At 38.7% G+C, this 25975-nt stretch overlaps 1 protein-coding gene across 1 annotated transcript in view; it reads left to right on the forward strand.

The window, feature by feature from the left end:
- Positions 1-22281, forward strand: part of RGS20 (regulator of G protein signaling 20) — a 79895-nt gene extending 57614 nt beyond the window's left edge. The window contains exons 2-5 of the mRNA XM_077163197.1: positions 4727-4875; positions 14360-14446; positions 19396-19630; positions 21128-22281. Coding sequence (XP_077019312.1) covers positions 4727-4875; positions 14360-14446; positions 19396-19630; positions 21128-21316 — 660 coding nt within the window. The 3' untranslated portion in view covers positions 21317-22281. The remainder of the gene's footprint in view (positions 1-4726; positions 4876-14359; positions 14447-19395; positions 19631-21127) is intronic.
- The last annotated feature ends 3694 nt before the right edge of the window (positions 22282-25975 follow it).

Raw genomic sequence — 25975 nt, forward strand, 5'->3', positions numbered from 1 at the left:
GTATCTTCACATGATTTCTTTTATTTCTTCGGGGCCTGTGGTAATGCACTCCTCATTTCTGATTTTGTTTATTTGCATCCTCTCTCTTTCTTTCTTTGTCATTTTTGCTAGTGGCCCATCTATTTTATTGATTTTCTCAAAGAATCTACTTTTGGTTTTATTGATTCTTTCTATTGTTCTTTTGTTCTCCCATTTGTTTAACTCTGCTTTAATCTTTGTTATTTCATTTTGTCTATTTGTTTTTGGGTTATTTTTCAGTTTTTTCCTCCAGGTGAGCAGTTAAGTCCTTGATTTTTGCTCTCTCTTATTTGTTAATATAGGCATTTAGGGCAATACATTTCCCTCTCAGCACAGCCTTTGCTGTGCCCCATAAGTTCTAATATGTTGTATTCTCATTTTCATTCATCTCCAAGTAGCTATGATTTCTCTAGTAATTTCTTCTTTGATCCACTGGCTGTTTAAGAGTGTTATTTAATCTCCACATATTTGTGAAAGTTCTCATTCTTTGGTAGTTATTGATATCCAGCTTCATTCCATTGTGATCAGAAAAAGCGCTTTGAATAATTTCAATATTTTTGAATTTATAAATATCCATTTTGTGCCCCAGCATATGCTCTATCCTGGAGAATGTTCCATGAGGACTAGAGAAGAATATATATCCTGATGGTTTGGGTTGTAATGACCTATATATACCTGTTAGGTCTAATTCATTTATCAAGCTGTTTCAATTCTCTATTTCCTGTTGATCTTCTATCTGGTTGTTCTACCTATGGAGGAGAGTGATGTATTGAATTTTCCTACTATTATTGTTGAAACACCTATCGCTCCCTTCAGTTTTGCCAATGTCTGTCTCATGTATTTTTTGGAGCTCCTTGATTGGGAGCATAAACATTTATGATTGTTATTTCCTCCTTGTGAATTGTCCCTTTAATAATATATAGTGTCCTTCTTTGTCTCTTATGATGTCTTTACATTTAAAGTCTATTTTTTCTGATATTAGTACAGCTACTCCCACTTCCTTTTGGTTGCAATTTGGATGGAACCTCTTTTTCCATCCTTTCACTTCCAGTCTATTTGTATCCTTGTGTCTAAGGTGAGTCTCTTGTAAGCAGCATATAGTTAGGTTACACTTCTTAATCCATTCTGCCAGTCTGCATCTTTTAATTGGTAAGTTTAGACCATTAGCATTCAAAGTTATTACTGAAAAGGCTTTTCCTGAATCCACCGTCTTATCTTTTGGATTTTATTTGTGAGCTCTATATATTCTTTTCCTTCTTTCTCTTTTTATCCTTTAAGTTACCCTTACTGGTACTCTTCAATTCTGTGCCCTCCTCCAAGTCTCCTTCTCCTATCTTTTTTTTCTTCTTTCAACTGGCAGAACTCCCTTTAATATTTTTGGTAGAGCTGGTTGCTTGTTGACAAATTCTTTCAGGATTTGTTTGCTGGGAAAATTTTAATCTCTCCCTCAGTTTTGAAGGATGATTTGACTGGGTACAGAATTGTTGGCTGGAAGCGTTTCTCTTTCAGTATTTTAAATATATCCTACCACTACCTTCTCGCCTCCATAGTGCCAGTTGAGTAGTCTGAACTCAATCTTATGTGGTTTCCCTTGTATGTAGTAGATTGTTTTCTCTTGCCACTTTCAAGATTTTCTGCTTCTCTTCAACATTTGACAGACTGATTAGTATGTGTCTTGGGAAAGACTTATTTAGATTAATTCTCTTTGGTGTTCATTGAGCTTCTTTGACTTGTGTATTTATGTCCTTTTTAAGTGTTAGGAAGTTTTCCCCCATTATATCCTCAACTAATTTTCCTAGCCCTTTACTATTCTCTTCTCCTTCTGGGAACCCAAAGATTCTTATATTTGTGCACTTTGTTTTGCCATCATTTCTCTAAAAGCCAATTAAAATTTTTCCATCTTTTTTGCCATTTGCTGTTTTGAGTGTTTGAAATCGGTTATCCTGTCCTCTAGTTTGCTTATTCTTTCTTCTGCCTCTTCAAATCTTCTATTGTGTGTCTCTAATATGTTTTTCATTTGGCCTACAGCATCTTTAATTTCTGTGATATCTGCTATTTTTTAATTTATTCTTTCAGATTCCTCTTTATGCTCTTCTAGTGTCTTCTTGATCCCCTTTATGTCATTAGTCAACCCACTTATTTTATCTAGTAGAGTTATATGAACATCTTTGATTAGTTGTTCCAAAATCTGTGTCTCCTCTGGTGTTTTAGTTTGGTCATTAGGCTGGGCTTTATCTGTCTGCATCATGATATGCTTAGTGATCTTATGATGTCTTCATGGGATATAAATTATCTTGATTGGTTTACTTTGGAAGTTTTTCCTTCAGTATTCTAAAGCCTTTTATTTGTGGGATGGATGAGGAGCCAGATGCAAGGTGAGGGGCAGTGCCCAATAGTGCAGTGATATATTGCAGCGCAGATATAGGCACAGGTTGGGGATGCTATACTGGTGCCTGTGAGTGTGGGCACTGAGCAACAGGGAGGATGTGACTGTGCGGGTGCACGGGCCTGGGGTGTGGGGCCCTGTTTTGTGCTTGCTTAGGGCACAGCCCTTTGTGTGTATGTGCAAAGCTCAGGGTGGCAGATCAGTGTTGCGTCTGCGCAGGTCAGCGTGTGCCCAGAGCTAGGGGTCATGACTGGAGGCTGTGAGCATGCGCACACCTTGGAGCTTTGTAAACTGAAATACACATGTGCAGAGCTCAGGGTATATACATGCGCAGAGCTCACAGGGGACTGGGTGGATTTGCATGACTGTATGGGCTGAGGGCAGGCATAGCCTGGTTGTGAAGGTCAGCACCCAGCAGCCTTTATGCACAATTGACTGCCTAGAGGGGGCAGGGACTGGGAGGTAGGGCTTGGGAGGGGCAGGGCAAGACCGCGCTTGCGCAGGAGAGGTGGCTTGGTCTGGGGTAGCGTGCGTGCCTGGGGTCAGATTGTGGCACAGGTATGTGAGAGGGTTTGGTGGGGCAGGGGTGCTTGGAAGGCCGGGAGTGGGGCAGGTGATGGGGTTCAGGTGCATGGGATGTGGGGTGAGTCGCGGGTCACAGGACTACACTGGTGAGGGTAGCAGATTCAACGAACACGGCTTGGCTTACTTCCTGGTCCCCAGTCTCCCCTGCCAGGGCGTCTGTGTTAGGCAGTTTGCACCAGCGGGACAGTCTCTGGTTCTCTGCTTCTCAGTTCCTCAAGTTTTCCAACCAGGAAATGTGATGCAGAAGACTCTCCCAGGTCACCTACACCCTGGAATCACCATCTCGGTCACCCTTCTGTCCCTTCACTAGCCATTCTTTGGAGCAGGGCTGAACTCAATCTATCCTATCCTCCATCTTCCCGGAACTCCTATCTAAGGTTTTTAAGGTGTCTTTCATATTACTTGCTTTTACTCTTATCAGTAATTCAATGATGGCATCCAAAGTGAAAATGGGCTCATCTGGTTTCTTAAAGTACTTTCATGATTCTCTCCTTTGCCCATTCCTGCAGTCCTCAAAAAACAGGGAAGGGGTTGAAGGGACATAAACTTTTTGTTTCTGATGGCATGGTCTTCTCCAGATGGCAGGCTGGGGCTGGGCTGCCCACAATTCACGTTCCTGCCTCTCTCCGTGGGAAGAATCAAGTAGTCCCATGGTACCAGACCATGTTGTCCATGCTTCACATGGACATTGAGCCCAAGCTGGGTAACTTCTTCCAACTTCCATGTCCAGTAAAGCTCTGGGTCTAGTTGGTGGGCCTCAGTGCTCAGTAGCCTCCCTGGACCTGTCCCCCTGTCTTCAGACATGTCCTCCCATGTCCACGCAGTGGCTTTGGGTGTGGCCATAATCAACCTGTCACCTGTCCTTATTCCCATGTGATTCAATTCCAGAGGAAATTCCAGTACTGGGAAGGGCCCCTGTCACAGCACTTACTGCAGTGTCTTAGATTTACGTGTCTCCTTGTCTGTCTCCTTCATCAAACTGTGAGCTCCGAAAGGGCAGGGACCTTCTCATTTGTCCTTTTTTAAATTATTATTTTCTTTTTATTGTGGTATCATAGTCAACACAAAATTTCTCATTTAACCACACTCATGTGTACAGTTTGGTGTTATTAATTACATTCACAGTGTTGGACTACCATTTCTACCACCCCTTATCAAAACTTTATCTTCACCTGAAACAGAAACTCTGCGCACATTAAGCAATAACACCCCATATTCTCTGCTCCTCTCAAACCTAATATACACTCTGTCTCTATAAATTTGCTTATTCTAGATATTTCATCTGAGTGAGAATCACACAATATTTGTCCTTTTGCACCGCGTTTATCTCATTTGGCATAAGGTTCATCCATGTCGTAGCCTGTATCAAAACTTCATTCCTCTTTGCAGCTGAATAATATCCCATTGTATGGATAGAACTCATTTCATTACCTATTCATCTTGGATAATGGCCACCTTTTGGCTACAGTGAACAATGCTGCTATGGACACTAGTGTTCTCATTTGTCTTTTCATTCTTGGAATTTACCAGTGTTTGACAGATGCTAGGCATTAAATAAATGTGCTAAATTAATGGACTAGGACTTGAAGGACCCATTTTTATCAGAATTAGTGGAGTTGATGTGGATACAGGCAGTATGGCATCTTCCCAAATAATCCAAAGTACCGAAATTCCTCATGTCATGACTGTCACAATAACTCTATTTCCCCATTCCCATTTTTACCTCCATCACTCCAGCGCATGGGATCAGAGAGGATGGAGATGCGAAAACGGCAAATGTCTGCGGCCCCAGAGACGCTGGGCAGTCCCCCAGCCCAGCCTGCAGTGGGCAGTCGGGGGTCCAATGCTTGCTGCTTCTGCTGGTGCTGCTGCTGTAGCTGTTCCTGGTAAGGTTTGGGGCTTTTTGTTGTTGTTGTTAGGATATGGTACCCCTGGATGGTACCAGTTGGTGATTAATATAACAAGCAAGCAATACCGAAATGCCAGACACTACTTTGGCCTCTGTGAAGGACACAGAAAGGGTTGTGAATTGTGTCCCCAAAGAGAGATGTTGGAGTTCTAAACCCCTGATACTGGTGACTGTGAACTTACTTGGAGAAAGACCCTGCCGATGCAATCAAGTTGAGGTCATACTGAATTAGAGTGGGCTTTAAGTCTGGTATGACTGGTGTCCTTGTAAGAAGAGGGGAATATAGACAGAGAGACACAGCTATACACAGGGGAAAAGGCCATATGATGATAGACACAGCAATTGGAAGGATGCAACTACAAGTTAGACACTGCTAAGGAATGCTGGGGACCACCAGAAGCTTGGAGGAGATAAGAAGGGCTGTCTTCCCTGGAGCCTTCAAAGGCGACATGGCCCACCCAACACCTTAATTTTAGACTTCTGGCCTTCAAAACCGTGGGAAAATATATTTCTGTTGTTTTCACCCACCCAATTTGTGGTACTTTGTTATAGCAACCCCTGGAAGCTAATATAGACCCCATCCCCCCCAAAAAAACAACAAAAGGAAGAGAGAGAAAGAATACATTCTAGCATTTGAGAGATTCATATTCAAATCCCTGGAATCAGCTTTACATAAGTTAAACAACTAGAGGAGTCCTATAGGACAGTCTGTGATCTAATAGTAGCATTTGAGCAGAAACAGGGCCAGAATGCTTAGAAATGGGCAAGCTCAGGGCACTCTGTAATTGGTGATAACAGCTGTAGGAAAGAGTTAGGATGTGACATGGGACTTTAAGGCTAGAGTTATGAAGTATAAAGGGCCTGGATTTCATCTTATGCTAATTCTATTTTATTTACTTTTGTTTTTTAATAAAAATAAAGAGAAATGTCAAAATATATGCTTAAAATGGAGAGAAAAATCTAAAAATGTAGGGTAACTTCCTGGGTAGAGGAAGATACACAATCATTGTTGAAATAAAAGAGGTATATGATGTCATAAAATATTCATGACCTTTTGTGATACAGTTAAAGTTCTCAAGAAATGTAAACAATTTACATGTAAAAATCATAGGAATGTTAGGTTGCATCTCTAAAAATCTTGGACATGTGTATGGTGCTCAGTGTCAGCCAAATTTGCATACAAGTTAGGCAATTGAATTATTGTAAATCTACATAGGCTTGGCTATAACTTAGACCAAGACCTCGCTATCTCTTGGAAAAGAAGAGAAACCGGTTTGGGGACTAATCAAGAAGAGGGATATAGAACTAATAGACCTGGTTTCTGGAGAGGAAGTGTATGGTATACATACACAATGGAATATAATTCTTCCATGAAAAGGAACGAAGTCTATGAATTTGGGGCAGGGCCCCAGACAGCAAGTGGGAATATGGAGGTGGCAGACTTGACCAGAGCTAAGCAATCTTTGACTCCAAGTAGGAGTCTCTAGATGACTAGCTAGGAAACTGAAGAAGTTCAGATGGTATGCTGAGAAAGCATGTGGGTGGCCAGTGTAGAGAGACTCTGGGTTTGGGCACCTCCTCTCCTCTTTTCAGTTGCTAACAAATCTCGTGCTGAATACGGGTGATTGCCAGAGATGTTCAGGATTGACCACTGCTGGTGCAATTTCCAGTTCACAGAAACCCATCCCTTCCTCTTGTCCCTGATGCCTTCGGTAGGGGACAGGAGGCTGGGATTTTGGCCTGATTTTGTACTGATGGTGTGAGAGTAGCAGAAGGTGGCAGATCCCAGAGGAGACTTTTCCAGTTATACCAAGGAGGACAAATAAAATATGAACCTCTAGAAGTAACAACAATAATAGTACTTATTGTGTGTGTATATAAAAGACAACAGAGTAATATCTTCAAAATACTAGAGAAAAGCAACTGAAACTAATTCAAACTATAAAAGAACTGCGTGGGTAAAATAAGGATATTTTTACACATACCAAGGCCAAGAGAGTTATCTACCTATAAACCCTCTCTAAAAGAACTAAAAAAGGATGGGCTTCAGAAAACAAAAGGAATGGAGAGGAAATCCTGAAGAGTGAGGTGTCCTGATGGACACAAAAGGGGTCAAAGGGAACTATAACATGTAGCCTTTAGTTTTGTGTTCAAAGTGTAAAAGCAGAGTTCTCAACAAATAGTTTTATGTCAGTGATACACAAATCAAATCATTGCAGACTTTGCTCATAAGAAAATTTTCTTTCAAATTTAATGATATGCATTATTAGCCCAGAAATGACATGTGTAGTTTTCACATCAATAGAAGACAAATAAAAAATATATAGAAAACTTTATCAACACGTAAAAAAAGGTGGCATCAGTGAACGAGAGCTTGAAGTATTCAGCAAATCCCAGGATATTTTGAATTAGGGTTTTTCTAGGGTAAATTATATCAATTGACCTGGGACATTCCAGATTTTAGTTTTGAAAAGTCCTATGTCCCACAAAACCCCTAAGTCCTATGTTGCATCCATATGGAAAAAATTAGATTTATATTCCTATATTGCACTGTATACAAAAATCAATCCCCCCTTCCCTGGGCAAAAAACAAAACAATTCCGGATGACTTAAAGGCCTAAATGTTAATAGCCAAGAAGAAAATATAGGGTTATATCTTTATGACTTTGGTGTTGGGAAGAAGTACTTTATACAAAAAAAGCAAGATCCATAAAAAATCGATAAATTTGACTTAATTAACATGTAACAATGTGCTTAACAAGAGAAATGAAAACATATGTTGATACAAAATATTGTACATGAATGTTCACTGTAGTATGATTCATAATACTAAAAATTGGAAACAACCTGAATGCCTGTCAGTGAACAAATGGATAAACAAAATGTGAAATATCCATACAATAGAGTAGTATCCAACAGTAGTATCCATATTAAAAAAAAATGAAGTTCTGATATGTATTACAACATGGATGAACATGCAAACATTATGCTAAGCAAAACAAGCCAGTCACAAAAGACTACATTTTGTATGATTCCATTATAGGAAATGTCCAGACTAGGCAAATCCACAGAGACAGAGGACACTTAGGACTGGGGGAAAATGGGGAATGATTACTGATGTGTACAGAATTTCTTTTGGGGGTGATGAAAATATTCTAAAATTGATGGTGATGATGGTTGCACCAATCTGTAATTATATAGACACCATTGGATTATCTATTTAAATTTGTATATTGTATGGTATGTGAATTTCATATCAAAAAGCTGTTTTAAAAATGTTTCATAGAAGATAACAAAAATTAAAATCAAAAGATAAAATATATTAGGAGAAGATGGTTAAAATACTTTTAACAAAAAAAGAATTCATATCCAGACTATATTAAAAAAACTATAGGAGGTTACTAGAAAAATAACAGTCGAAAGAATAGTAAACTAACGAAATAGAAAAGAAAATCCACTTGTGTTCTTCCTAAACATGGATCAGATAAATGGAAATTAAAATGAAATTCTACTGGTAGTCCATCACAAACTCTGGGATCTGTCGGGTCACCACTTGTTGAAGAGTGCTTTGAAAACTATTGCTTTTTCATTTCTATGCTTTGTATATATGTTATACTATACAATAAAAAAAAAGTTGGAAAAGAGCAATAAATAAACAATAGCAAATATGCACTAGAAATAAATCATCTCACTGTCAAAAAAATGAGATACTATTCTATACGTATCAGGTTAGCAAAAAGTTTATAAATCTGTTAATATCATTTGCTAGAGACAAAAGTAAATGGGAACACTCAGACACTGTCAGAGGGGGTATGAGGGTACAACTATTAGGAAAACAATTTTGTGGCATTTGGTAAGGCTGAAGATGTGTGCAGCTTTTGAGTATCAATTTTACTTCCAGGTATACACCCTTCCCTAGAAAAAAATTCTAGCTCACATGCAAAGCAGAGATGTGCAGGCAGACTCATTGCATTATTAATATGATTGCTAAATATGTGGTGGTATAGTGTAATGTCATTGTTTTCATTTCTGCGGCTGCTCAAGCAAATACCATGAAATGGGTTGTCTTAAATGATGGGAATTTATCAGCTCACGGTTTTAGAACCTGGACTAAAGTCCAAATCAAGGCATTATAAAGTCAGTGCTTTCTTCCCAAGGACTGATGTCCTGGGGCTGGCTGACTGTGATCCTTGGTCCTGGACTCTACTGTCACATGGCAGCCTCTCCTGGTCTCTTCCTTCTCTCCAGGTTTCATTGACCTTCAGCTTCTTGCTTCTCTGGTTTTTCTTTATCTTTCAGAGTTTCATTCTGCTTATAAAGGACCCCAGTAATAGAATTAAGACCCATCCTGGGCCATACCCAATTAACCTCATGGAAAGAGCCTACTTACAATGGGTTCACACCCACAGAAATTGATTAAATTTAAGATTGTGTTTTTCTGGGGTACGAACAGCTCCAAACCACCCCAACCATAATTTCATGTGCTGGCAGAAACAAAAGCAACTTGTAAAACAGTAGACATTGTAGAATACCTTTTATACAAAGTTTGAAACTATGTTTATGAATACACTCCATATTTAAACATGAATGTGAGCACTAAATGACAAATAGTGGTTATCTCTTGAGAAGAGAGAGGGATAGACAGGAGGAAAAGTACACAGGACGTTTTAACTATTTTAATATTTAATTTCCTTGAGTTTTTTCTCTCACTTATGCTTCTGAAATTTATCCATGTTGATATACATAATAGAGAGAAAGGTAAATAGCAATCCAGTTTTTAAGCCCTGGTGTTAATCTTTCTCAGAATTCTGCTTCATTCTTTCTGCCATTTAGGGCTAGAAAGGGAGACATTCATGATTTCTTCCCAAGAAAATAACTTTTTTTCTTCCTGTAAGGTTGAAGAAATTTTTTCCTCTTTATATCTCAAACATTTACCAAAATATTTCTAACTATGAGTCTCCTTTTACTGAATATTTCTAAAACGTAGTGAACAACACACATTTTCTTGTTTCTAACAACCATGATAGATTGAGGAAAAGTACACTTGACACAAAATACATTCTTCACTCTTTTCAAGGACACATCTCCTTTAAAAATATTCCTACTTTACAAAACAAAATGAGATGTAGAAAAATGTCAAAGCTCAAATAAATTTTGCATTATTTAGTTTATAAAAGGCTTCCGGTTATCTTAGGAATTTTATATCAAATCCATCATTTCTTTTTCTTTTTACTTTCTCATACCCACTGTGCAGTAATGGGCCTTGCTTACAAAAGCAACCTAGGAAGTAATACAATTTTAATGCCCAGGTAGAGAGAATGCTGAGATGTCATTCAAGTTTCTGTAGTTTAAGAAACCATTTATTTACCAAAACTTTTTAGTCTTTGTCTCATGAAAGCAGAAAGTTGAAAGTGCTGCATTTCTAATGATTTGTGCTTTTAAAGGAAAATATATACAAGCTCACACAAAACACAAATATTGCCTTTTGTATTATCTGAGTAAAATTTATAAAGCAGATATGCTGAAAATAGGCTGGAGATGTTTATAAATGAAGTAAAAACTGTTCAAGAATGATATAAAGTATAAAATGAAAAGGTAAAAAGGGTAAAGATAATACAGTACTAATAGAAGACAGAGTGAACACAAATATAATCAATGATAAAAATTCATTTTGAAAATAATTAGAAATACTAAAAGCATTACTATTTAGCACTGAATTTAACTGTCTAATGCAATTGGGCAGGAAAAAACAATTGAGGCCTAAAAATTGGGGAGAAAAAGAGATGAAACTGTATGTTTGCAGGAAAGTATACCTGGAAACCCTAAGAGAATTGTTGCTAGAACTGATGCAAACAAAAGGATATAAATTAGTAAAAATAATTAATTGTCTTCAGGACTTGAGCCAAAATATATAAAGAACCCTCATAGCTCAATAATAAAAAGATAATCCTGTTGTTTAAAAATGGGCAAAAGATATAGACATTTCTCTAATGAAGATATACACATGACCAACAAGTAGGAAAAGCTGTTCAACATCATTAGTCAATAGGGAAATGCAAATCAAAGCCACAATGAGATATCACTTCTCACCCACTAGGTCGACTATTTAAAATAAATAAAAGTGTCAAAGCTACTGAGCACCTTGTCCAGGTCTATACAGCCATGCAGAGGTTCAAATCCCTGTTGGGCCATATTCGAGCCTGCGCACTTTTCAATTGCAGCACCAGGGGAGCCACTTGATCTGATCTCTAAATAACTGAGGCAGAATTGGAGTGATGTCAATTGTGCCTCAGAAAGGACGTGGTCAGCTCTGGCTCCTAGGCTCTGTTTACTACTTATGCATAGTTTTTAAACATTTACAACTAAGGCGCTTATTAGCACTTGTCAGCAGCAATATCAGAGACTGCCTGGAGGAGAATATGTTCCTCATCAGACATCTGAAGAGGATCAGCCAGTATCTAGAATTCAGCTACAAAAATATAAGAAGGAAATCCCATGTATTTGGAATTTTAGAATCATATCTGTGGATCCTTATATGAAAGCAGAGATTGAAATGGAAGTTATAAAATATTCTGAACTGAATTAAGATGAAAGTAGTTCACAAACTGTAGAAAGTGCAGCTTAGCCAGTCCTTAGAGGACAATATATACAGCTTTCCAGGTGAATATTAGAGACTTGTTGCAAAAAGACTGCCTACAGCAAAAGCAAATAGGAGCAGAAATTAAATTTGAAAGCAGCAGCTTCCAAAGTAGAAAAAAAAGAGACAAAGGAGAAGATGAAGGGAATAAGTCAGGATTGTCCAGTGAGTTCTGTGGGTTTGAATTGGCTTTTTCCTGGGTTTCCCATGGCTGCTGCTCCTGGCAGGGAGAAGCCCAATATTATGAGCGAGCTTGCACTTGCTAATCCTTGGAGAGGACGTGGAAACCATGCAGCCACTAGGAAACCACCAGGTCCTGCACAGCACCAGTGGCACATGCATTAGCGGGAATCAAACCTGGGTCTCCTGCATGGGAAGCAAGAATTCTACCACTTAATCATCAATGCAGTTGTTCTGCATTGTTCTGCAGGTATCTTTCTTCACCAGTAGTCTTCAGAAAGAATAGCTATCAGGCTGTTAAAACCTTCTCAATCAAAATTACAAAGTATTGTCCTAGAAGGCAGAGCTGAAAGACTGAAAGGCACTTAAAGCAAAGCCTTGCAAAGGAGACTTCCATCAGGCAATAGCATGAAGTGAGGACATTCAAACTAAACCATCAAACTACCTGTTTCGTCAGCATAAATTACAAGTCTACAAAGGACTCTTTTCCACTGCATACCAGACCTCTATAGAAAACATCACAAATTCATCCAACTGCGTTGTTTATGACCCCAGACCTCCAACTGTCAACCCCTCAAAGCATTACTCAGTGGGCCTGAGAAAGTGCCCTTCCTTGCTAGGTTTAGTTAGTAAAATTCTAATCGTAGCAAGAAATAAGAACCAGAAGCAGAATTAGAAGAAAAAGACCAGAATCAAAATAGAGACAATGGAGAAACAAATTTTAGTCAATTGGAGTTAGGTCTCTGTAGTTGTTCTTTTGATACCAAAGTAATGAATCAGTCTTGTCATCATGAAAAAAAAAATTATTAAAAATAGTGTTGACAAGGACGTGGAGAAATTGGAATGCCCATACATGCTGTGGGAACATAAAATGGTACAACCACTTTGGAAAACAGTTTGGTGGTTACTCAAAAAGTTAAACATAGAATTGCCACATGACAGTGTTTTAGTTTGCTAAGGCTGCCAAGATGGATTGGCTTTTAATAAAGAGGATTTATTTAGTTAAAAATTTATAGTTCTTCAGAGGAAAGGCAGCTAACTTTCATCTGAGGTTCTCTCTTACATGGAAAAGCACAGGGCAATTTCAGCTGGTCTTCTCTCCCAACTTCCGGTTCCCACAGCTTTCTTAGGGATGATTCCTTACTACATCTCCAAAGGTCTGGGCTGAGCTGCGAGTGCTGAGATAAGATATGCTGAGCTGCTTGGGCTGTGGTGTTAAATGAGCTCTCTCATTGAAGCATCCAGCCTATTAAATTAAACATTACTCATTGCAGGAGGCCCTCCCCGCGGCCAACCACAGATGCAATCAGTGATAGATGAGTTTCAATGCCGATGGCTCATGTCCACAGCAACAGAACTAGGTACCTTCACCTGACCAAGTTGACACCGAAACCTAACTATCACACCCAGCAATTCCATTCCTAGGAATATACCCAAGAAAAATGAAAACAGATGTTCATGCAAAACTTGTACACAAATGTTCATAGCCACTTATTATAACAGCCAAAAAGGGGAAGCAACCCAAATGATGCATGAATGAGTGAAATATGTAGTCATACAGTACAATACTTTTTGCCACTAATAGCAATGAAGTCCTGACTGATGCTACAACAGGGAAGAACTTTGAAAATGTGTGATGTGAAAGAAGCCAGACACAAAACCACATATTGCATGATCCACAATAGGCAAATCTACAGAGACAGAAAGTAGAGTTTGACTCATACTGGTGGAGGGGGCACATCTCGGGGGAGCAAGGAGTGACTGGTATATAGGTACCAGGTTTCCTCTTGGGGTGATAGTGATGAAAATGCTGAAAAATTAGAATATTTTTATGGTTGCACAATTCTATAAATATACTAAAAACCATTAAATTATATACTTTAAATGGATACAATTTATGGTATATAAACAGTAACTCAATAAATCTATTAAAAATTAATAGCCTTCGGGTGGGCCACAGTGGCTCAACAGGTAGAGTTCTTGCCTGCCGTGCTGGAGACCAGGATTTGATTCCTGGTGCCTGCCCATGCAAAAAAAAAGAGAAAATTAATAGCCTTCATGTGTACAAACAAGAATCTGTTAGAAGTAAAAATACCACCTCCAGTAACAACAGAAATACTTGTAATAAATTGACAGATATTTATGAAACGTATATAAGGAAATAAACTTTCTTAAAATCAAAATTATAAATTTTCATTGTGAACAGGTCTCTTTTTTCTCTAACACTTTTGTTTGTATGTCTTTAAGTATATAAAAATTCCCATTTTTGACTGGAAACAAAACTAGGAGAATGGATACTCTTTTTTCAAGTTCCAGGAAATGGAATAAAAGCCTAGAACATTATCTTCTAACAAATGTTTTTTATGAGGAAAAAATTACTCTTCTAAATGTAATAGAGCACAATTTCTAACTATTTCTCAATTAGTGTAGACCATAATGTTTTAAATGCAATTTACCTTACTAATATTATCTTATCATCATACTTTTGGTTTTCTTAAGAAAACCAAACAATGTCTTTTTTTTTTTTTTAAGAAAAGAATGAAATTCTCCTTGGGGACATGAAGTTATCTTGAAAATTTATGTAAAAGATATTGCCTTGTACAGCCAGATCCCAGTTGATGTGCAAATGTCCTGTTTCTTGCAGTCTCACTGTCAGAAACCAAGAAGATCAGAGACCCAACGGGGTGTCCCATGAGCTCAGAACTGAAGATCTTCCAACCTGTGAAGAAAGGTGAAACCTCATTTTATCAAGCTCACCCAATTGACGGAAATGCCAATTTTATTTATAGATTTTATTTGCATTATATGTTTCAACAGAACACAGTGTTTTTAACTGACTGAGTTATATCAGATCTCATCCCAATCTCCAGGTATAATTTCCATCAGTAGTTTTTTATATATTGTCAAAGGACTTTTTCATGCATTTATACACATGGGATCCATCTATACATACTGAGTCTAATTTTGAAACTATTATTTAGATATTTCTATGTTTATTTCGTCTACTGATGACTCTGGTTTTTATAACCAACTTTTTCTAGTCTTCAATTTTGCATGTATATTTCACTGCCAAGCCAGTTGCAGTCCATCTTTAAGACATGTTTTCAAGAAAACAATGTGCAGGGTGGGCCACAGTGGCTCAGCAGGCAAGAATGCTTGCCTGCCATGCCAGAGGACCCAGGTTCGATTCCCAGTGCCTGCCCATGTAAAAAAAAAAGAAAGAAAAGGATGTGCATTTTACATTTGACCCTTTGTCTATATGAGAAAGTTTTTCTATTAACCTTCACATGATTAGGACAAGTCAGCTATGTATGAAATTCTTAGGATTACAACCTTTGCTGCTGAAAACTAAAATGGAGCTTTTGGCAGTATAGCAGAGTAGATAGTCCAAGGGCCGTCCCGATGCAGATAACAGATTTTGCATAAAATATCATTTTTTATATTGCTGAGCTCCTAGAAAATATGGAAAATCACTAAGTAGCCAAAAAAGCAAAGCAAAAAAAAAAAAGGAAGCTAATGCCTGAGTAGTGTCTGCCAAGCATAGGGATGGGCAAATGCTGAGAACGTCAGTGATAGAGGCAGAAGCAGAGATGGGGTAGGGATTCCCAGGTTAAGCCAGGATGTTTTTTAGTAGTTGAAGTAGTCCTGGGTCTTAGAAGAAGCAAACATATATCCTCTCTGGAAGAATTTGGTCCCAGGTTCCCCGAGAAGACCAATCAATATAGGCTCCTGGTCAAAGATGACCAAACTACAGGGAACAAACCAGCACCAATGAGAGTCAGTAGAAACAATGTAGATTTAGAGTCTGAAGGGCTTCAGATGTGAGAATCATTTGCTGCAAAATGTAAAATGTTTTAGGGAAAAAAAAGGTGGGAATCACAAAAGTGAGTAAGCAAAATTCAACTATCAACAATGACCAAAAGGATTGGGATAGTGTGCTATGGTTTTGCAAGATGATTTCAGGGGAGAAAATTTGGCAAAGGATTGCTCTCTACTATTTCTTACAATGACATGTGAGCGTATTATTATCTCAAGATAAAACGTTTAAGAAAAAATTAAACAATATATAAGAAAATAATCCAACCTCTAAGAGATTAAACATTTTAACGCTTTTTAAAAAAATAACCAGAAGGATTTGAAAAAGAATACACTGAAACTTTTAAGAATGAAAACTGGTTCTTGAAATAAAAAAAATAAAAACTCAATCGATGACTGAAATACTAGATGATATACTGCTAAAGGAATTATTAATGAACCCGAAGTTGTAACTGTTATTTCTGGATTATGAGATATTGAGCTGTTTGAGTATAACCTGGTCATTCCCTGAAACGTCATGTATGTGACACCTGACACTTTGAGTTAGAGCACTGAAGCTATGAAAGTCAGCATTACTCCATACAGCTGTTTAAAAGGTGAAAAAGTGATCAGACTTTGTCGAGAGATATGAAGAAAGCTGATCTGGATAGGACTAAGTTAAATCGGAATACAGGGTAAAGGATGATATGGTCCATATTATAAAACTTCAACTTCTGTGTGAGATCAAAGGAAGAGATGTTCACTTGGTGCAAAATTTATATTTTGGGTAGCACATTATCTAATTTAATTTGTATTATCAGTTTATTTGAACACCATGATTAAATGGAAGTTAAAAATAAGAACTAAATCACTGAACAATAGGCAAAAAAGGTGGTAGTGTCAGGTCCAAATAATGTAAGTCCATGGAAAATGAAAGGGACATAAGTAAGCAGAAAAGAATTTACCAAACAAATAGCTAGAGTAGCTAAAATAATTATAATAATAATTTACACACAGCCCCATATGTCAAGAACTAAGTGCCTTACACATGTGAATTTGTTTAATCTTCACAACTTTATGAAGTCAAAGTTGGTACTATTCTTCCCCCAGAGGGATTAAGTAATTCAATTATCCCACAGTCTCAGAGCTAGTGCAGGAGAACACCCAGTGCTGTATAGAGTCCTCTCTGTATACACAGCTGGCAGTCGGGCAAGTGCAGGCTCAAATATAAACTGTGTTCCACTCGCCAGGCTGTGCTCCTGATGCAGCGTGGGGTCCCACCTGGAAAGGGGTGCCTTTTTCTGATATATACAGAGGGGTAAGTGGTAGTCTTGGAGAAATCATGGAGCTGAGATTTTAATTCCAATGATCTGATTCCAGAGTCTGCTTTTACTTTCTATTTTATTTTATACTGCTTCCCTGTATTAAAATCAGACCAAATAGACATTAAAAATTTAAAAAGCATTTTAGGGAGGGAGAGAGTCACTATGGAAATGGTAAAGGATTTTGTTTATCAGAAACACTTAACAAATTGTATGTCCCTAATAAAGTAACCCTAAAATATAAAGGATAAAAATTGCTAGAGCTAGAGCAAGAAATTTATACATCTCCTATTGTAGTAAATTTACATGGGTAAATACAAATGCCTGTACTGTTGTAATTTTGGGTTTGTTAACTCTACTTTTTTAGTAGAGTTTAATCCTCTTCCTACAGGATTACGCCCACAAATGCATAAAATGTAATGAGAAATCAGTGGTTTGGGACTCCTAATACATAAACATGACATTTGTGCAAGAACTGCATAAAGGTGGGGGATGGAGGAGAACGAAAACATAGTTTGTGTATGCTACTGAAGTTTAGTTGGTATTGAAGAAAACAACACTGTTAGAGAGTTAGGATATTCAATTTAAACCCCATGATAGCCACAATGAAAATATCATTGTGCAAGCTGATAGAGACAGAAACTAGAGTACAGGTTACCAGGGACAGGGGCAGGGAGAATGTGGACTCGATGCATATTGGGTATAGGGTTTCTGTTCAGGAGTATGGGCAAGTTTTAGTAATGGGGTTGGTGAGAGGGCCAAGCATAGTGAATGTTATTAATCGCATTGAATTTGGGAGTGGCTGAGAAAGGAAAATTTATGTTGGATATATGTTCCCACAATTAAAAAAAAAAAAAGCAGCTAAAGAAAACAATGGCAATTAAAGGTAATACATGATCCTGGCTAGAACCTAACAAGGGAGGGGAAATGGCTCAAAAGGTAGTTAGGCAAAGGAATGTCAATATTGCAGGGTGTTGAAAATAGATGGTAATTCATATTTTAAAACTTTAATTTATATGTGAGATGAAAGCAAAATTTGGTATAAAATTTATATTTTGACTAATGCATCTCATAATATAACTTATATGGACAGTTTAATTGAACACTATAAGTACATGGAACCTTGGGTAGGGCATGAGATTTTGTAGGTTTGTCCAGAGTGATGCCCCTATAAAGCCCAGAGTGATTTGAACAGTGAATAAAGAAGTGTTTGCAATGTCCCCCTGGGGGAATGGTAAGAAAGAAGGAAAATTCAACTTCTGCATCTGGAGAAGGCTTGCTATTCTCACAAGCAGTGAGGACAACAAAATCAGTGGGCCGAACCCTCAATCTTGGGGTTGTTCATATGAAACTTATCCCTGCAAAGGATAGGCTAAGCCTACTTAAAATTAGGCCTAAGAGTCACCCCCAAGAGAACCTTTTTTGTTGCTCAGATGTGGCCTCTCTCAGCCAACATGACAGGCAAACTCACTGCCCTCCCCCTCTTTATGTGGGACATGATTCCCAGGGATGTAAATCTCCCTGGCAACATGGGACAGAAATCCTAGAATGAGCTGGAACTCCATATCAAGGGATTGAGAAAATCTTCTGAACTGAAAGAGGGAAAAGAGAAATGAGACAAAATAAAGTGTCAGTGGCAGAAAGTTTTCAAATAGAGTCGGGAGGTTATCCTGGAGGTTATTCTTATGCCTTATATAGATAACCCTTTTTAGTTTAAGGTGTATTTTAGAGAGGCTAGAGGAAAGTGCCTGAAACTGTAGAGCTGTGTTCCAGTAGCCATGTTTCTTTAAGATGATTATATAATGATACAGCTTTCGCGAAGTGACTGCGTGATTGTGAAAACCTTGTTCTGATACTCTTTTTATCTATGGTATGGACAGATGAGTAAAAAATATGGATTGAAAAATAAATAAATAATGGAAGAATAAATGTTAAAATAAATTGGGTAGAGGGAAATACTAGTGGTCAAAGAGAGGGAGGGGTAAAGTATGATATGTATGAGTTTTTTCTTTTATTTCTTTTTCTGTAGTGATGTAAATGTTCTGAGAAATGATCATGGTGATGAATATACAACTATGTGAAGATATTGTGAGCCATTGATTGCACACCAAGTATGGAATGTTCATACGTTAAGAATGTTCATGTGTATGTTGATTGGTTCTATTAATAAAATTTTTTTAAGGTGGTTGGGGTGGGGGAGGGGGTTGGTCAGATAGTTGTAGGGTTTTTCTTTACTTCTATAATTTAATATAGTGCCAGGATATATAGGTGTAAACGTGTATGTTCATCACCATTATTCGAGCAAATGGACTTGCAAATATTTTGACAATAGTCATGCAATCCTCCTAAATGATCTGAAAACATCATAGTCATGTGTTTTTATCCAAAGCTTAAGGAAGTGAGAATACCTCTTTCCAGTCCTAAAGGGATCTAGGTACATACATTTTCATTCTCAGAGGGGGAAAAAAATTTGTTACTAGTAATGACATTACTAGTCATTACTACCAATAACAGCATTCCCTCCTCCCTGCCCCCTGCCCCACCCCTTTTGTTCTCCGATAAGCCCAACTCCTACTCTGGAAGAAGTGAATGCCTGGGCCCAGTCATTCGACAAGCTCATGATCACACCAGCTGGGAGAAATGCTTTCCGTGAGTTCCTACGAACAGAATTCAGTGAAGAAAATATGCTTTTCTGGATGGCCTGTGAGGAACTGAAAAAAGAAGCTAATAAAGGCATTATTGAAGAGAAAGCAAGGATAATCTATGAAGACTACATTTCTATTCTTTCTCCAAAAGAGGTATGTGACCCCCAAAGGTTTTCTCCAAGGAGGCCATTGGATAATATTAAGCACTTAAGTGTCCGTGCATGTGCAACTTGCAGTTACAGCTACTCCAAAATATAGAAAAGCATTCTACCCACTATACACAGTAGGGATTTTGACCATGAGTGCCGACAAAAATTTTGTGCCTTTTTCTGAAAACTAGTATCCATAACCTCCACATTCTCAAGAAGGGGACTGTTCATTAGCACCACTAATATGATACTGAGGCCACAAATCTTTTCCCTAAGGTGTCCTCTTTTATTTCAGAGAAATTATTAGATGAGGAAAGTTGGGCAAGTTCCAGCCTCACAGATCTGTAGTTTCTTCAAATCTGAAATCCACGTGGCTGTATTCAAAATTCAGTGCCTTATAGTTCTAATTATAAAGTCATTCCGTCAAGTCCTAGCATGTGCTGCCAAGAATATGAGGTTCATACAATTGGGCCTCTCTGGTGGAGGAGCTCACAAGCAGGTGGGAGAGACAGACCTGGACACCCCGCCCCCGTGTTGTAAGTGTTCTTGTGGGGGCTGTGACACCAGGGTAAGGGATAGAATAGAGAAGCAGTCATCAGCAGGAGGTGGGGCAGGAACCAGGAAAAAGTGTGTGAGGAAGGCTGTTTATAGACCAAGGGTGCTGGGAAGTAAATCACCCAAACACCACAGGACAAAGACATCAGGGTGGAGCGGGGAAGGACCCGAGAGGCCTGGGATGAAGATCCAAAACTGTATACACAGTGAAAGTGTGAGTGTGGGCGGGTGTAACCAAAGTGCTGGCTTCCGGTTCCTCCAGAGGCAGGAGAAGGGTTTAGAAAAGGAGCAGGCACCGGAGCATCGAGAGGTTTGAGGCCATGCTAGGATCTCTCTGGTATCCTAGGGGGAAAGTCTGAGCCTGGGAACTTGCTCTGTTTTGTGAGACCATCTGGTGGAGAGTGAGTAGAAGAGCAGAGTAATAAAAGTTGACATCTACTCAGGGTTTAATGGATTCCAAGCACTTTAAATAAGTTCTCATTAAATCCTCACCAACAAAAAACAGGAGGTATGGCCATCCTCATCCCCATGTTCAGGAGAGCACAGAGTCCACCTTAGTTACTTTGTGCTAGTTAGTTTCCCACTAGTTAGTTTCAGCACTGGGATTTAAGCCCAGGTATCTGACTACAGGGGCCATGATTTTTAACCCTCACACATTGCTTCAGCATAACCTAGAACTTGTTAGCAATACAAATTACTTGACACCTCCCCAGACCTGCTGAGTCAGGAATGGGAGTGGTGGGGGATCGGTTTCTTACAAACCCTCCAGGGGCTTCTGATGCCAAGGTTGAGAATCTTTGCTCATTATGCCTAGCGCTTCTTTTTCAGCAGTTTGGGCTTTTTGGATGAACTTTTTTGTTGTGGGATTTTTAAAGAAACAAGAGAGTTTGGAATGAATTTGTAAAGTGAAGTCTCTAATTCTGGTACTGTGTGTTTCTATCCACAGGTGAGCTTAGATTCCCGGGTACGAGAAGTCATCAATAGAAACATGTTGGAACCTTCCCAACACATTTTCGATGACGCGCAACTTCAGATTTACACCTTAATGCACAGAGACTCATACCCTCGATTTATGAACTCTGCTCTCTACAAGGATTTGCTTCGGTCTTTATCTGAGAAACCCATCGAAGCGTAGGATTTTTCAAATATATTTATCATTAATAAAGTACTACAAGACCTCGTGGACAACATCTAGTGCAAGGAAATTAGAGGTCAGAATTTCTTGTCCTGGAACGATACTTGGGCTATTGTGGTAACAGGCATCCCTCTGCAGAGGGCCATCTATTCACCCCTAAGCACAGCCCTCATTAGTGATGTTTTTGAGAAAAAAAATGGAATATGGTTGTTTTAGAAAGATAGTATATTTACACTTACAATAACAGTAGCATGTTCTCACAGCAAAGGAAACACTAGATGACTCCGTCCTGCCTGGAGCATGTATATACACTGGACCAAACGAGACCACTTTTGTTTTGCATGAATTCAGCGACTCTCCCCCAAAGGAAAGAATATTTTAAGTGTTTCTCTACTACTCCTTCCTTCCATGAAGCTCAGTTTTGAATATGTCACTTATTAGTGCCATTACCACTCCCAAGTTCACATTATGTTAAGATGTGACACTACCCCTAGAAAAGGTAGTCCACTTCATCTTAGAATAAATATGTATATATATACATATATGTGTATGGTCTATACATGATTAATGTAAAACTGCACTGAATGGGTTGGTCTCAAATGATTGATGAGAGCAGTGCCAAGGAAATTTTTGTTGAAAAGAGTTACCATTATTTTATCTGAATTTGCCAACCTAAAGAATGACTTTTTATGTTCACAATTTGGTCACCTTTATAATAATGTTTTCATATCAGTGAATTTCCATTTTTTTGTTATTGAAAAGAATATGGGCATTTTCACTCTTTTAAAAAATAAAGCATGAGAATTTTATTTCAATCTTTTTTTTCATACACAAGTATTTGTGATATAGAAAGTTAAGGAAGTAGGAGTACATGCAAGTTGTCTTTTAAGTGCAAGACTAGGATTCTGCCTTTAGATCCCACTACTTTAATCATCTGCAAATGGAGTGACTCCATAACTCACAGGTGAAAATACTGATTTGTAGTGAAGAAAATACTGAAGTGAATGGGAAAGACCTCAAAATGAAATGAGAATTAAAGACATTCAAAATGAAAAGATGAACAACATCCCAAAAGAAATAGCCTGAAAGAACCAAAATCTGGAATGATTTGAGTAGTGGACTATAAATTAATTTGCAAATTCATTAATACACCATGCTTCTCCATTCTCGCATCATCTCACTGTCTGGCCCCTTGGGTAGCCCTACTGAATCTTTCCAGTCTCTGAAGCTCTTCCCCCTCCCTCTAAGCAAACCACCTCACCTCCTGCTGTTCTATGAAAATTGTCTCTAGCCTCTCAGCTTCTCACCTAACCAAATGAGTGCAGAATAGCATCTTTTCTTGCTTCCTTAAGGTCAGCCAGAGAATTGTGTGCTTCTTCCTTCTTTTAAAAGTGCCAATCCCTTACATGTCCTTGTCCTCAAATCTCATTATTTCATTAAAGTATATGGAGCATTCATGCTGAAGACACTGTCTTAAACAAAGAGGATACATATAACTGTGATGAAAATACAGACCTAGAAGTTACTATTCGAGGAGGGAGGGTAGACCTGCCTGCAACAATGACAATACCTTGTGTAAGGTGCTAGGGCCAGGTTATGGAAAGGCTCTGTAGGCGTGACGCCAAAGCTAAAACCTAAGGAGAGTGTTTGATGGAGGAATGTATCAGTAATTGAAGCAATCAAAAATTTGTTAAGTTATGGGCAAGCCAAGTAGGAGGTAACTATGGGATATATGAGATGTCTAGAAATCAGCAAGGTGTGTGGATCTGGGAGGTCAAGATTCTAGGCTGGAGATATTGATCTGGGATTTTTCAGCCTGTAGATGAATCAGATGCCTGGAGAGAGAAATAGCAAGAGAGGTGAGGATAAATCCTTACAAGGACAGACAGAGAAACAAGAGCTACCAAAAGAGATTTAGAATGCAACTGCTCAATACTGTTAAGAAGAAAGCCAGGACTGCATGGTGATAAGGCAGCAGATGGAGCATTTCAAAGACAGCTTTAAATTAAATGGTTTCTACCTGGAAATTTTCTCCATCGACTTTCTCCACTTCCGAATACGTTATCAACTTCACTTTGATGGGAAAGCTTCTCCAATTAAAAAACAACCTGCATAGAAGCTCAGAGCCCTCAGGAGTGCACCAAAGGGGAGACGGGACTAGGAAGTAAGCCAAGCCACCTTTCTTGAACGCACTCCCCTCACCAGCACAGCCCAGAGACCCCAACTCACTCCACACCCCACACATCTGAACCCCTTTACCCACGCCCACTCCCCATGCTCCAAACACCTCTGCCCTGCCAACCCCTCACCACACCACAATCCCACCCAAGGTACACACAGTAATACCAAAACACCTCTTCATGCACAAGCACAGTCTCACCTTACCCCTCCTGAGCCCTAGTTCCCAGTCCCTGCTCCCTGCAGGCAGTCAGCAGCTCATAGAGGATGTGGTACTTGCCTCCATACCCAGGCAACACCAATTCCAAGCCCATACAGTCATGCATCCCCATTCTGTCCCCCCTGAGTATTTCAGTTTACAGCCCTCCCAGAGCTGCACATGCACATGGCCCCCAGTCACATCCCCAGCTGTGGGCAAGCACTGACCAGTGCAGCCAGGCCACATCCGCCCCCAGCCCATGCAGGAGCAATGCTGAGCTGTTACCCTGACCTCTGCTAATGTGCAGAAGGGGCCATGAGCCCTAAAACAGTGCACACCAGGGCCCCATCCCAGGAACCGTGCACTTCCCTGCCCTGGGAGCACATGCTCACAGGCACCAGCGTAGAATCCCCAACCTATTCCTGCACCTCTGCTGCAATGCATCACTGTACTGTTGTGTCCCACCTCACAACCAACATCCTGCTACACATACATCCTGCAAATACAAAGCTTTAGACTCCTGAAGGAAATCAACTTCCAAAGTAAACCAATCAAGATATTTACATCCCATGAAGACAGCATAAGATCACTAAGCATATCATGATGCACAGATACAGCCCAGCCTAATGACCAAACTAAAACACCAGAGGAGACACAGATGTTGGAATAACTAATCAAAGATGTTCATATAACTCTACTAAATAAAATAAATGGGTTGACTAATGACATAAAGGAGATCAAGAAGACAGTAGAGGGGCATAGAGGAATCTGAAAGAATAAATAGAAAAGTAGCAGATATCACAGAGATTAAAGATGCTATAGACCAAATAAAAAACATACTAGAGATACACAACAGCAGAACTGAAGAGGAAGAAGAAAGAATAAGCAAACTAGAGAACAAGACAAATGATTTTGAACACTCAAAACAGCAAATGGAAAAAAAGATGGAAAGATTTGAATTAGATCTCAGGGAAATGATGGACAAAACAAAGTGCACAAATATAAGAATCACTCAATGATCTCCAAGTATAATAAATCCAAATAGGCCTTCCCCAAGACACATACTTCCACATTCCAAATGTGGAAAAGAAGCAGAAAATCCTAAAAGCAGCAAGAGAAAAACAATCTACTACATACAAGGATAGCCACATAAGATTGAGTTCAGACTACTCAACTGGCACAATGGAGGTGAGAAGGCAGTGGTAGGACATATTTAAGATCCTGAAAAAGAAAGGAATCCAGGCAAGAATTCTGTGCCCAGTCACACTGTCCTTCAAAACTGAGGGAGAGATTAAAATTTTCACAGATGAACAAACTCTCAAAGAATTTATCAACAAAAGACAAGCCCTACAAGTAATACTAAAGGGAGTTTGGCCAGTTAAAATAAAGACAGATGAGGGAGGTCTGGAGGAGGGCACAAAATTAAAGAGTACCAGTAAAGTAACTTAAAGGATAAAAAGAGAAGGAGGGAAAAGAATATATAGATCTCACAAATAAAATCCAACAGATAAGATTGTGGATTCAAGAAATGCCTTTTCAGTAATAACTTTGAATGTTAATGGTCTAAACATACCAATTAAAAGATACAGATTGGCAGAATGGATTAAGAAATATAATCCAGCTATATGCTGCTTACAAGAGACTCATCTTAGACACAGGATACAAATAGATTGAAAGTGAAAGGATGGAAAAAGAAGTTCCGCACAAATTGTAACCAAAAGAAAGCAGGAGTAGCTGTACTAACATCAGAAAAAAATAGACTTTAAATGTAAAGACATGATAAGAGACAAAGAAGAACACTATACATTAATAAACAGGATACTTTCCCAAGAAGAGCTAACAATCATAAATGTTTATGCTCCCAATCAAGGAGCTCCAAAGTACATGAGACAGACATTGGCAAAACTGAAGGGAGCAACAGATGTTTCAACAATAATAGTAGGAGACTTCAACACACCACTCTCCTCCATAGATAGAAGCATCAGACAGAAGATCAACAAGGAAAAAGAAGTGAAACAGCTTGATAAATGAATTAGACCTAACAGACATATATAGGTCATTACAACCCAAAACATCAGGATATATATTCTTCTCTAGTCCTCATGTAACATTCTCCAGGATAGATCATATGCTGGGGCACAAAATGGATATTTATAAATTTAGAAACATTGAAATTATTCAAAGCACTTTCTCTGACCACAATGGAATGAAGCTGGATAGCAATAACCATCAAAGAAGGAGATCTTTCACAAACATATGGAGATTAAATAGTACACTCTTAA

Source organism: Tamandua tetradactyla, chromosome 6, assembly GCF_023851605.1.
Source record: "Tamandua tetradactyla isolate mTamTet1 chromosome 6, mTamTet1.pri, whole genome shotgun sequence".
NCBI lineage: Eukaryota > Metazoa > Chordata > Mammalia > Pilosa > Myrmecophagidae > Tamandua > Tamandua tetradactyla.